Below are 13,761 nucleotides of genomic sequence, written 5' to 3'. Positions count from 1 at the left end.
CAGCCTTGACTGCCAATACAGGGGGATCCTGTAGAGAGGAGCCACGCTGGAGCAGGGGAGAAGTATGGGGAGGAAGGAGTGACAGAGATGAACTGTTATGTACTGACGGAACCCCCCCATTTCCCACCTCTGCCGTGCCTCTCAGGAAAAGACTCTTTAAAAGACCAATTTCTTGGACATTTTCTTGGCGGCAGCTTTGGAGAAAGAGCTCAGCCTTCAGGCACTGCACCTGGGACATGCCTTTTTCTTGAAGAGCTGCATTTGGACAGGTCACATTTGACACAGTGTTGTGCAAGGGTCAGATGCAACAGGATCAAGCCTCAAGAGAAACAGTATAAACCCAGAAAATTATGTATAAGTAGGACGATCACAAGGGAGAACAGCAGACTCCTGGCCTAAGATAAATTCTGGGAAATGTGCAGAGAAGGGGAGGCAGGGTATTGCCAGTGAAACAGTGTCCATTGTGCCAGTTTCCATAGGGCGTCCTTGAGCTCCTGATTCCTCATGCTGTAAATGAGGGAGTTCACTGCTGGAGGCACCACCGAGTACAGAAATGACACCACCAGGTCCAGGGATGGGGAAGCAATGGAGGGGGGCTTCAGGTAGGCAGACACTGCAGTGCTGAAAAACAGGGAGACGACAGCCAGGTGAGGGGGGCACGTGGAAAAGGCTTTATGCTGTCCCAGCTCGGAGGGGATCCTCAGCACGGCTCTGAAGATCTGCACGTAGGACAGCACAATGAAAACAAAACACTCCAAAGTTAAACAGGCACTAAGCACGAGAAGCCCAACCTCCCTGAGGTAGTCTGACTCTGAGCAGGAGAGCTTGAGGATCTGGGGGATTTCACAGAAGAACTGGTCCAGGGCATTGCCTCGGCAGAATGGTAGTGAAAATGTATTGGCAGTTTGTAGCACAGCATTGAGAAACCCACTGCCCCAGACAGCTGCTGCCACATGGACACAAGCTCTGCTGCGCAGGAGGGTCCCATAGTGCAGGGGTTTGCAGATGACAACATAGTGGTCGTAGGCCATGACAGTAAGAAGAAAATACTCAGCTGATATAAAAAAGAAAAAGAAAAAGAGCTGGGCCACACACCCTGGGTAGGAAATGGCCCCATTCTCCCAGAGGGAATTGGCCATGGCTTTGGGGAGAGTGGTGGAGATGGAGCCCAGGTCAACGAAGGAGAGGTTGAGGAAGAAGAAGTACATGGGGGTGTGGAGGTGGTGGTCACAGGCTATGGCTATGATGATGAGGCCATTGCCCAGGAATGCAGCCAGGTAGATGCCCAGGAAGAGCCAGAAGTGTAAAAGCTGCAACTCCCCTGTGTCTGCAAATGCCAGGAGGAGGAACTCGGTGATGGAGCTGCTGTTGGACATCTGATCCCTTTGTTCAGGAGGTACTGCCAAAGGAGGAAATCGCACTCACAAGTTAGGACTGCTCTGCGAAAATCTCTTTCCCTTCCCTGCCCCCCAAACACATATTGTCTCTCCCTTTCCTTTCAGGACCTTCATACATCTCCCTGGCTGGTGTTCTGCTTTTACTAGCCAAATGTGCCGTTAGGAGCAGGGCTCTGCCCATGAGCTCCCAAGGAGTCATCCCAGCTCTACAGCAGCGGGCACCTGGGAAAGGGAGTGACAGCTTCTGAAATTCACTGTTTACCTCACGTGTTATCCACTTGTAATGAAGAGGAGCTGCTCAGCATCTTCCAGCAGGAGAACCCCAGGGAAACTCCTGGACGTGCTAAAACTGTAGTGACCTGAGCAGAGACAGCTTACTCCTCAGCCCCACACACGGCACTGTCCAGGGACCCACAGGGTCAGACAGACTGATGGACTTTGCTCCCGTGGACACAATTGCGTGGCAAGACCTGCTGCATTGGTGTGTGAGCTGCATCGGCACCCCCCTTGCTTCCAGAGAGTGTGAGGGGCAGAACAAAGGCAGCATGGGCAGGAGGGAAAGATGGAGAAATGCCCCAGTGCTGCTGCTGAGGGAGGACAGGGACAGACAAATGGCACTTGGGAGTTTCTCCTTCTTAGGATTTAGCTGCTAAGGAGGTGACTCAACCCAAGACCCTACAGCCTTGAGGGCAGAAGCTCTACTGGGTGGAAGAGGAGACCAGGGGCTGCTCTGGGGAAGGCATCTGCACTGCAAGGGATGGCAGGGAGGTGCCTGAATTCCCCTCCCATGGTGATTCTGGTAGCAGTTCTGCCTCAGCCCCTGCCCATGTCTCTGCTGCCTGGAGCTGTCCCTGCCAGGAGCTGTTTCCCTGTCCCCAAGCCTCCTCCCTGCCAGTGCTCACAGACCCCATCCCACCGGCCGTGTGCTCACCTCTGCCCTGCAGACACCTCCCAGCAGCAGGGCACTGCCCAGGGGCATCTCTGTGTGTACAGGCTATGATGGGATCATCAGCTCAACCCTGATGAGGCTGTAAAGGTGATCATAAAATCATAGAATCATAGAATCATTAAGGTTGGAAAAGACCTCTAAGATCATCGAGTCCAACCGTCGACCCAACACCACCATACCCACTAAACCATGTCCCTAAATGCCTCATCTACACGTCTTTTAAATATTTCCAGGGATGGTGACTCAACCACTTCCCTGGGCAGCCTGTTCCAGTGTTTAACCGCTCTTTCAGTAAAGAAATTTTTCCTCATGTCCAATCTAAACCTCCCCTGGTGCAACTTGAGGCCATTTCCTCTCGTCCTATCGCTAGTTACTTGGGAGAAGAGACCGACACCCACCTCGCTACAGCCTCCTTTCAGGGAGTTCTAGAGGGCGATGAGGTCTCCCCCTGAGCCTCCTTTTCTCCAGGATAAACAAGCCCAGTTCCCTCAGCCGCTCCTCACAGGACTTGCTCTCTAGACCCTTCACCAGCTCCGTTGCTCTCCTTTGGACGCGCTCCAGCACCTCAATGTCTTTCTTGTAGTGAGGGGCCCAAAACTGCACACAGTATTCGAGGTGCGGCCTCACCAGTGCAGAGTACAGGGGGACGATCACTTCCCTAGTCCTGCTGGTCACACTATTTCTGACACAAGCCAGGATGCTATTGGCCTCCCTTATCTAGGGAGGAGTTTTACAGAGAACAACGGAGACTTAGAGAGGAGTAAGTATTTGGCTCAGTGAAGTTGCGTTGTGTTTCAGTTTTGTATTTCGGTAGCGTATCGGACTGCAGTTACGCTAAAGTGCATCTGACATAAGCAAAAATGACACAGTGTTTCTTCCAATCTACTTTTTCCTTGCGGAGGGTAAGCATCCCAAACTAAAACAAGACAAATGTGATTCTCAAACTTTCCCTAAAACTTGTCGGAATTCTAAACTGGTTTTGCTTAAATAGGATGTTCACCTTTTGCATTTGCACGCAGTATCCATTTTCTCGTATTGGCCATGTTTTGTTTCTTGGTGTCTTTTTGTAATAAAGGCCAAACTATAATTGTAATAAAGGTCAAACTTATTTTAACAGGGAAAAGAAAAAGTCCAAACTTGATGAGTTTACAAATGATTTTGCTAAGAAACTGGTGGAATATAAGAAGATTCAAAAGGAGCGTAGGCGTTCGTTTTCCAGGTAACTGCTTTACATGTCCGTAACGGAGAAGCAGATTGCCTCGAAGAATCAGGAGGAGTTCCACTCCACCTCTCTATCGTTAGGTGGACTGGGGGATTCAAGGGATTAGCAGCGATGGGAGTTTCACATGTAGGTTACTAGCTCAAATATGGCGGAGATTACAGTTGACTGAGGCTAGAAACTGAGCAGGCGTAGTTGCTGGATTTTCTGCGTCTCCCTATTCTGATTGTAACCATTACCTCAAAGCACCTCGGAGAAGATATGTGAGAGAAATTGTCGTCTTTTCCTCTGTTGTTTCTCTCATGTGGATACAAGGAGAGATTTTAACCTGGACTGCAAACTGGTGGCTTTCGCTAGGATGTTGTTGAGATTGTTGAATTTGTCTTAGCAATTAAAAGATCAGACTTGTTTGTAAGGAAATCTTAAATCGGTGAAGGATTTTGAGAGGAGGAATGATGCTAATGAACATATGCAGACTAATGTGAAATGGTTCTTTAAAAACTAACCAAAGAAAAACTTGTGGAGAAAAAACTCAGGGTAGCTGAGCTGACCAAAAATCACTTGGTCAGGCGTCTGAATAGCTCTCTAGTAGTAATGCTGTCAGTATCTTTCCTGGAGTAATGGCATTGAGTCATATTACTAGAGGCTGAGTTTAGAAGCTTTTAGGTATGACTTTTCTTGAAATGCGGTCACTATCCTTGGTTAGAGCTAGAGGTACATGCAAACTTCTGCTAGGACAGCTGGCTAGAAGTCTTGATTAAATAGTCCGACTATACTATCGTTCTAGGTCAAGGTCACGTGGTTATCACCATTCAAGGTCAAGGTCACCACCACACAGAAGATACCATTCACGGTCAAGGTCTCCAGTATTTAGAGGCCAGTCTCCCACTAAACGGACTACACCTCAAGGGGAAGGAGAAAGGGAGTATTTTAACAGACACGCAGAAGTTCCACCGTATGATATGAAAACTAACTATGGCAGATCTGTTGACTTGAGAGATCCATTTGAAAAGGACAGATATAGAGAATGGGAACGGAACTATAGAGAATGGTATGAAAAGTTCTACAAGGGCTATGCTGTTGGCGCTCAACCTCGACCTCCAGTAAACAGAGAACTCTTTTCCAGAGAGGTTTGGTCCACCTGGGACCAGATGAGAGAAGTCGCCACATGCTCGGGGACGTAGGGAGGATTATCCTGGTAGGCAGAGCCACCAAAATCGTAATATAGCTGGAAATTACCCTGAAAAACCTTCTGGAAGTGGCATCAAAGACCCTACAAAAACAAAAGAGAAGGAGGTGGAAAATCCACTGGGAGATGACAAAGGAAATAAACATAAAAGACACCGGAAGAGAAGAAAAGGGGATGAGAATGAAGGATTTCCCAGCGCTGGGTTGTTAGAAGGTGCGAGAAAACCAGGAGAGCCAGTTACAGCAGAAGATGTTAAAACGGACTCTCTGTTCATGCTCCCAAGCAGAGATGATGCCACCCCTGTGAGGGATGAGCCTATGGAAGCAGATTCTATTGCTTTCAAACCGGTGTCTGAAGAGGAGAAAAAAGAGAAGGATAAGCCAAAAGCAAAAATTGACAAGACAAAGCAGAAAGTGGAAGTGGCTGTTCCTCCTAAGGAAGATGATATAAGAGAACCAGCTAAAGCTTCCCAAGAGAAGGTGGACGCCAATCGTGAAAAATCTCCTCGAAAGGAACCTCCTGTGAAAAAAGTGAAGGAGGAGTAGCCCAAGACAGACAGTGTTAAAACATCTTCCTCTTAAAAGGGTGAGAATATTTTGATACTATCCTGTAAAGAGGATTTGCCAGCGTGGGAAGCTAGAAGGGGAGTACCTGATCAGCCTCAACGTAATGTTGCAGGATTACTCATCTTCAAGACGCAAAGAAGAAGCATTCAGAAGCTGTTTACCCTTTTTCATATGTTTCATTAATTTTGTGTTGGAAACTAAGACAATTTTCACAGAAGAATTTAATTGGCTGTAAGTTATGGACATTTCAGGGGGGGGTGCGACAGCTGAAATAGAAGCATTTCTGGAACATGGGCAGTTGCGTGGCTATTTTTCTCTTTGTTTACAAGCATGTGTATAAACACAAATCACATGTTCATAAATAACGTTAACATTCTTTTAGCCTTGTGTGTTCCCGGGCATGTCTGTATGGCATTTCTAAGTAGCATCTTACCACAAGCTAACACAGATGTCTAAAAAAAAAAAAACAAACAAAAAAGGAAAAATCCTGCAGTGGGAGGGAAGCCTTAGTGTTAGTTAGAACTAATTAAAGTAAATGAAAGACAAAGCAAAACCATTCCCTTCTTGCGTGCTCTGACTGTACCTGATTTGGGCTGTGGGTAGCCACAGGGAGGGTGGAAGCCTTGCGTCTCTCTTTACAAGTCCTCTCTCTCTCTCTCTCTCTCTCACTGTAAAAGCACTGCAGCCTCAGGTGCTTCTCGCATTGGAGACACAAGGAGCTTTATTCTTAAAGCTAACTTAGGTCTTGGTCTAAAGTGTGGGGGGTTTGTTTGGTTTTGTTTAATACACATATTAATAATTATAATGACAGTTCACAGTTTTTAGTATTTCGTATAAACCCAAGATGTTTCTGTTGACCCCATTGTGGGAAAATAACGGAAGATTGGCGAAGAGGACTGTAAACACGCTCAAGTGACTTGCAGCTGGGGTGTAGAAAAACACATATACCACACTAATTGTTGTTTAGCCTTGTGTGTTGGACAAGTAGAACACCTGTGTTTAGATAACATAAGCCTGTGATGGACTTAGAGGCACCCTAGCGAACATGCTTGAGATTCCTGCCCTGCTACGGGAAAGATCAAAGCGCAGTGGTAAACTACGCCTGCGCGAATCCCTGGTAAACAGGCGAAAACAGCAGGTTCGGCCATCCTCTAGCATGGACCGAGCTCCGCGGTGCCTGCGTCCCCGCTTGTGTGCCTCTGCCCGGGTGCTGCTTCGGGGATACCCCCATTGGCGAGGTAACGAAAATAAATTTACCCTTTGCATTTCAGCCGTGGTTTTGTGGTTGTTCCTGCGTCCTGCCTGTGCCGGCTCACCCAGACAGTTTACCCTACTCTGCAGGCCTGCAGAGCACATGTAGTCTTATTTCCCCCCATCTACAATGCAAGAAGGAACCAAGCGTAGGGCGCAAGATGCCATGTAACAGAACACAAGTCTGACAGAGCAGATGAGAAACTGGCTTAGCTGTAACTCAAGTCTGAAACGGATTAAAAGAAAAAAAAAAAAAGCCCAACAAAGAGAGAAAGCCAGGATTTCAAAGACCTGACTCACTGTCCTGATATTGCTCGTTTTTATCAGTTGTCAGTATTTGTGCAAAGCTTGCGGCTGGAGATTGGAACATTCTTGCTAGCCCTGATTTTAAGGCTGCAGTGTAATACTTAGTATGCAATTAAAGCAAAACCAGCCAAGGTGCTCTCGGGAACAGCAATAATGTGCATTACATAGCGACATTATCCCATGCCGAACAAGGATGGGGCAAGACAGAACTCCCTTTGGGAAACGCACTCAAATCATGTTGAAAATGCTGAATTCAAGACCCCACTGCATTAGCTACTGGTGTCACTCAAGACTGAACAGCTATCACCTGCCTTTGTGAACAAGAAAAATGAAGTCGATTGGACAGACACAGCGCACCACAGAAGAGGAAAAGTGCTTTAGGTCGAACCTCAGCAAGACAGAAGACATTTAAAACAGTTTCTTCAGCGATGCTTGTTACCAGAGAGAGCCGCAGGAGTTTAACCACGTCTAGTGGAGAACAAACGCCCCGTGGGTCCAAGCGTGCTGGTATCAAGAAGGAAAGGTGGGCTGTAGTGGTTTAATGTCCTTTATTAAGTTAAAAAAGGGAAGCCTAGCAAGGCAGAGCAAAGCTTCAAGTCACCAGTGCCTGGGGAACCACTTCACCAAGGAAGTGACGCCAAGCACACTCTGACCTACACCCTGGTGGAAGTTCCAGCTCTTCTGACAAGAGGATGCTGCTGCAATACCGCTTGTGGGGTCAGGCAGCACAGGGAGCTGTGCTGGGAACTAACAGAGCGACAGCCGGCTGACAAGGCAGCAGATGGTCGAGCCAGGTGTACGGAACGGCTGCCTGGATGGGAAGCTCTGCTGCATGAGCCTGTGCTGACCCGGCCCTCTTCCAGCCTGGAGGGATGCCAAAGGCACAGTGGCACAGAGCTGCTGGCTGGCTCCCTCTGGGCTGCAGGCCCCACACAACAGGGCTTTCACAGCAGGAAAAAAAACCAAAGCTCATTCTGCTAATTTTCTGCACTCTCTGTTCTGTCTCAAACATATGTGCTAAGGCTGTACAGGCTGACGTGTGTGTGGGAGAGCTGAGGGAGGATCAGCAGCAGGCAGTTAGCTCTGCCAGCCACAGGAGACGGGGCTCCTTCACCCATCAGCTAGCGTTGAGGCTGGTGTATACGCTCATCAGGGCCATGGCTCAGGCACCCTCGCCCATGCAGGACCTGACAGGAGGGCTGGCTGGGCTACCCCTGTTTCATGGGGACAGCAGGCAAGGACTCCGAGATTTCAAACCAAAGCCACTTGTCAACATTCAGTCCAGAGAAAATCCAAAGGCTTGCTGTTGGGCAGCAGACCTTGGATGTGATTTCCTAGAGAAAGCTGAAAACTACTGTTACAGCTTATTTGCTACTGTTATACAGCCATCTATAAGCGTAAAGTCAGTCCTTTTCTCCCGCTCACCTTTCTCTATTGGCTGTGTGCTACTTTGCTCTTCCTTTTCCCAGCACTGCAGCAGTTGCCACACGGTGTAACCACCTGCTAATCCCCGGCTCGTCCACTGTGCTCACTGAGGGCAGCAGGGATTTCCTCCTGGGAATACTCGGTGTGGCCAACAGCAACTGCCTGGGGAAGCAGCAGGCAAGAAAATGAACCCACCATACATAACGAACCATAACTCCATTTCCTCTACATTTCTGGGCATCTGCTCCCTCTGCTCTCACAACGTTCCTTATTTTAAAGGGCCTGATCAAATAGAGGACACTTCAACATTATCGTAGGAAAACCAGGACAAACAGATTCGTCTGTGCGTTTCTGTATCTCTCAGGAGGAAGATGCTGTATTTTTAGGTCACGATCTTTGCAACATTACGGCATGCAACCTCCAGGCATCTGAACGCTTCGAACTGAGCCAAAAAAGCCCCTGAGCTAAGACCGAGAGGAATGCCACAAAGAAGCATCTGTTTTAAGCTGATGTTTTATTTCTAGTCCTAGAGGCCACAGACAAAAAAAAATTGTAGACAATCCCTTTCCCAAATAAAAGCACACTATGCTTTCCTCTCCTTGCCTTCCCAAAACAAAAGCTTCAGTGAAGTGCTTACTGTATACATGAGCATTCCTCACAGCACAGGGCAGACATAATGGCTATGCCTGTTGCTCCTTTTTCCATACAAGCGGATTCGTGACTCACTGCAGACTGCTGACTTCTGTGTGGTGGGATGTTTCGGCACGTTTGCCATTGGAAAGAAGAAAAAAAAGGATCAGCCACAGCTCCAGCAAATGTCGGAGCAGGCCATCTGCACAGACTCAGTGTAGCTGTATTGGTCAGCCAGTTTGTGACATTATTATTCCATATGCACACTCCCAGTTCAAAATGCTTGGGGTAGAATTTGCCAAAGTGTTACGGCTTTTTCAGTTCTGCTCCCACTGAAGACAGATCCCCATTAATTTCAGCGGGAGGAGAATCTGGACAATTTGGAAAGCTTTGGGGAAAAAAATGCCTCTCATTTAAGAAAGTTCAACTTTTCCCTTATTATACATGTGGATTTGAAACAGCTCTCACGTTCCAGGGTTCTTCAGGTGTTTTTATACAAAAAGAACTGGCTGAAGTGAGGACTGGACATGACAAGCACAATGGAAGGAGTCAGTGGGCACTGACCCACTGATTTTCCACTTAGGAGATGGAAAACATCCTGACAATCCTGGCGTTTGGGTTAGGTAGCAGATCAGGCCTCTTGTAGGTATAGGTTAATGACATTTAACACAAAATCAACCTGGCGTCGTTTACTCCAAAATAAAACATATTAAAGCATACAGCCCTAGTTGGGGGGGGGGAACCCCCAAAACCAACAAACAAAAACATTTCTCCAGTTTTATTCACCTAACATCTTGGGGAAGTTTTAGCGTGCAGCACCCCAACCTATTTTCCAACGTTTCAATGTAATTTAGTAGGCACTGACCTGTAGACTGGAAAAGTGAAGTACTTGTCTGAGAGCTGAGAACGCCTGGGACGTTTATGATCCTGCACATGCTCATGCAGAAAAAGCAGGGAATGCTTTTAAAGAGTGTTTGCAAAACCCACCCCTGGTGATTATTATTACCTGTTGTTTGGAAACATCCAGAGGCCCCCACCACTAGCAGGCACCACTTGTGCTGGCCATCTCTTCTAATTACCTTACAGACAGAGACAACCCCAAGGAAGAGCAAAGCAGCAGAAACAACTCCACACAACACGGTAACGCAGAGCACAGCAGAGCAAAGTTAAGGTCTCCTACATCCCAACACAGCCACACCCATAAGACTGCATTGACCCTTCACGGTTCACGCTCATCACATTGCAAGAATAAGATGTTACTTTTGTTTAATTCTGATGGTGTAAAAAACCATGATAATTCAAAAAACCCAGAACCATTCCAAACCAAGCTCTATCATTTTGCACAACATGCCATTCTCATTTCCTGCAATACTTGCAGGCACCTAGTTTGCAGACCTTAGGCTTAACACCTTTGGAGGTCAGTATTCTCTAACTGTCTTTGGACTCGTCACAGTTCACAGGCAAGCCAACAGCATGACGAGGCTGAATGGCCTGTCAGTACACCACACATTAAACTGAGGATTCAGCTTAATGAATGCTTGGCTCAGCTGGAACCGTCTCCCTGCTAAGCTAGTAAGCTTGCTTGTATGCAGTTTGGTTCAGGTTGTTTCAAATCCACAACTCACATCCTAATTTTAAGCATCCTAACAAAATAAAACAAATTAAAATCGACCCATTGCCATGGAGTATTTACTCTTTAGCAATCTTTCTTTTCCAAAAGAAGAATGGTTTGTCAAGAAGTTTTTCAGCTACCTCTTGAGAGCTGAACCTCACTCTCCAGGGAGCTGGAAGGACTGACACATGTTGACAGCTTGCCCAGCTGACTTGAGTGAATTCAACATTTGCTGAAATTAGGAGCAGGTATCACTAGCTCCGTCTGGACTTAGTTTGGGGCTGCGGTTAGATGTTTGCTACAGAAACAGCAGTGTCACTATCGGATATCCCTGCCCTGGGGCTGCTTGTTGCAACCCCACAGCTCAGCTGGTGGAAAAGTTTGTGTGACTGTTCACCATCTGCTTCAGTGCAGTCGGCTGGCTTCATTTAAAGAGCCCGGATTGTCAGCCAGAGGCAAACGGTCCATGGCCTCCTCCCCGGGGCTGTGCCCAAACTACTTCTATCAGGCTTCTAACCTGCCTGCAGTTATGTCTCTGACCTTCCCTTGAGACATGGCCAAATACGCTCCAAAGCTTTTTAAGTGAGGCAAACAAGGATAAAAAGTAAGCTCCCGCGTATGAACCTAGCCAAAAGCAGAATGCAGTTCTGGGCTACCTGACTTGAGGTCGCATCCTAGCTTGCCATTCCCAAACAACGTAGGGCCTGCAACATTTGTAGACCTACAGACGCTTGAACAGGTAAATACTCTAGCGAGAAATCCAAGGAGCTGCTATTACAACTTCATCTGCCAGATCACGGTAGACGAGGAGATCTTGTTCCCAAAGGACGTTGCTTCGCTAACCACCATATTATCATACTGTAAAGCAATTCATTCATGCTCATTGAAGAAGTTCTGCCAACTATAGAGCATAAAACAATGAAAGGCATTTGAAGTCAGAACTCACTTGGTATTAGCACAAGTCTAATTTTGCAAAAGTGACTGTTCCTCATCTAATTATAGAAATACAAAAGTCAATACCAAAATTGGCATGCACTAGAAAAGAACAGCTGCTCAATCCTGCTTACTGTAATGCAATTATTATTTGTGAAGCATTCAAAAGGCACAGATCTAATCCAGGGTCACCTGGCTAAAACAGCCGCATTAGATCTGAGAACCCATCAGTCAGGGGAACTACCATCGTAGCAGAAAAGGAAACCAGCTTCCCATTGTGAACTGTGCATAATGAGGATTCTTTGGAGCATCCTTTTGTCTTGTAGAATTACTGGTACGTCCTTCCTTCATTTTGTGATGCTTCTGTACTGTATGTATGCATCAGTATATCTGCCACAGTCTAAAAATAGTTTTCCCTACCATATTCTCACTTCTCTACCACCCCTGTGTCACAGGTTGGTTGTATATAAAACAGCCAAATGTGTCATGAGTTTCCCCCTCCGAGAGCCTCAGCAACGGAGCTGGGTATGGAACTGGTTTTCCTGTCCTCTAACCCTTTTTTATCACGTCAGGACATTTTTGCTCCAAACTTATGATAGAGAGTTTAAATCTTGATGAAAAATTCTTGTTTGCTACGGAAAACCGGAACTTGACAAAAGTTGGCATGACTGTGGGAGGGATGGCCCTTACGCACTGGACCATCACAAGAAACAGGACGTTTCTCTCTGTGCTCTGAAGCAGCACTTCAAACAAATTGCGTTCTGAAAGCTTTGCTACACAGAATGATACTTCATTTTCTCTCTGTGATCACTCTTAACATGACTTACCTATATTAACAGGAGCATTACACAGGGAATCTTCCCGGCATCTTAGTTCAGGAAAGCAAACCATGCTAAAGGACAGCCCTGAAAAATGCGCTGAAGCCCTACGGAAACTGATGCGACGTGACGATGGCTAAGTGCTGGAATAAGGCTGGCGGGTTCTACTGCTCTAATAGAACAAGACTCCAACTGATCTCAGTGGTGTTCCCAGGATCCTTTCAGTGCCTTTTATATAACCTGGAAACCCACTGCTAGACTGATTTTCAGAATACCCTAAATGCAACGGAACAATACAGGATCCCTCACTCTTGCCACGGACAAGTTACTTGAAATCTCACATCCATACCCCCTCAACTCCCAAATGTCCCCATATACAATGCTTTCCTCCATTTTCCAAATGGCCCTGAAGGAGGGGAAAAGAAAAAAGTTAACTGAATCTCAGGAACCGAGATTATGTTCTTTTACTTGAATGTGCAAAATCATTTGGAAGGTAGTAAAGAAGCCTCCCAAATCTCTTCTCGTGTCACAGACTTCTTTTGCAAAGAACGGCAAAGCAGCAGTGGTTGCCATGCTTATCTCCTCCTGGAGATAACATTAATGGAAACCAAAACTCTCATCCTGTCTGAGCAACAGTGATATTCAAAACAAGAGCTGTAGCAAGGTCCTCAAACTGCCACGTTCCTGCAGCACTGACCTGGGAGATCCTCTCGGTTTTGCATCACCTGTAAGCTACGCTGACACTGCTACAGGGGGTCATCCTGCACAGCACCAAGCAGTTGCCCTTGGGAAGACATGCTTTCTTCTTCTCACTCTCCCTCTCAAAGCCCCCAAGCTGAATTCCCAGTGCTGTTTTGTTTTCAAAACAAATGTCAACCAAACAGTCACCTACAGCAAACCCCGAGGGAAGAGGCTTGCTTTGAACCAGACATCAGGAGTTTCCCTATCCCGCAGCTCAGTCCATGGGCCATGTGGTCAGTATGGATGCATCCTCCAGATCGCTGCGTTCTCTTTAGGACAATTTTAGATTTCTCCAATCGGCAAGGCATTTTTTCCTTGCAAACTACAAATACCTCTTACACCAATATAGGTACGAGCCTAACTGCAGTGATAGAATGCTTTGTTGTAAGTTTCTGAAATTCTTGCTGCACAGGGTAGAAACTCCTGATCTGGCTCAGGTCAAGCTCGGTTGAGCACTGGACACACCGGAGCTTGGGCAGCACAGTGTCTGTTAGGAAGCAGGTTAAATTATGCAGAGGAGAACCCCACAACTACTCTGAGGTGGGTTCTTGGTACCAAGGTACTTCTGTGACTTTTTTACTGCACTGCAGTGTAAACACAGCCTGTGATTTCCAAAAACTAAAGATCAATCTTGAAAACGCAACTCCTTGGACAGTAATAATATTTTGTCAATTAAACACACACCTCTCACCAATGGATTTGGTTTTTTTCTTTAAACCTTTGCT

At 46.7% G+C, this 13,761-nt stretch overlaps 1 protein-coding gene across 1 annotated transcript; it reads right to left on the bottom strand.

The window, feature by feature from the left end:
- Positions 1 to 395: 395 nt before the first annotated feature.
- LOC143173332 (olfactory receptor 14A16-like) lies at positions 396 to 1,430 on the bottom strand. The gene has a single exon (XM_076363542.1). It carries the CDS (start codon positions 1,374 to 1,376, stop codon positions 396 to 398), a length of 981 nt encoding a protein of 326 aa, XP_076219657.1. The 5' UTR covers positions 1,377 to 1,430.
- Between the last annotated feature and the right edge of the window lie 12,331 nt (positions 1,431 to 13,761).

Source organism: Aptenodytes patagonicus, unplaced genomic scaffold (assembly GCF_965638725.1).
Source record: "Aptenodytes patagonicus unplaced genomic scaffold, bAptPat1.pri.cur scaffold_67, whole genome shotgun sequence".
NCBI lineage: Eukaryota > Metazoa > Chordata > Aves > Sphenisciformes > Spheniscidae > Aptenodytes > Aptenodytes patagonicus.
This window is presented reverse-complemented; position numbering and strand designations above follow the sequence as displayed.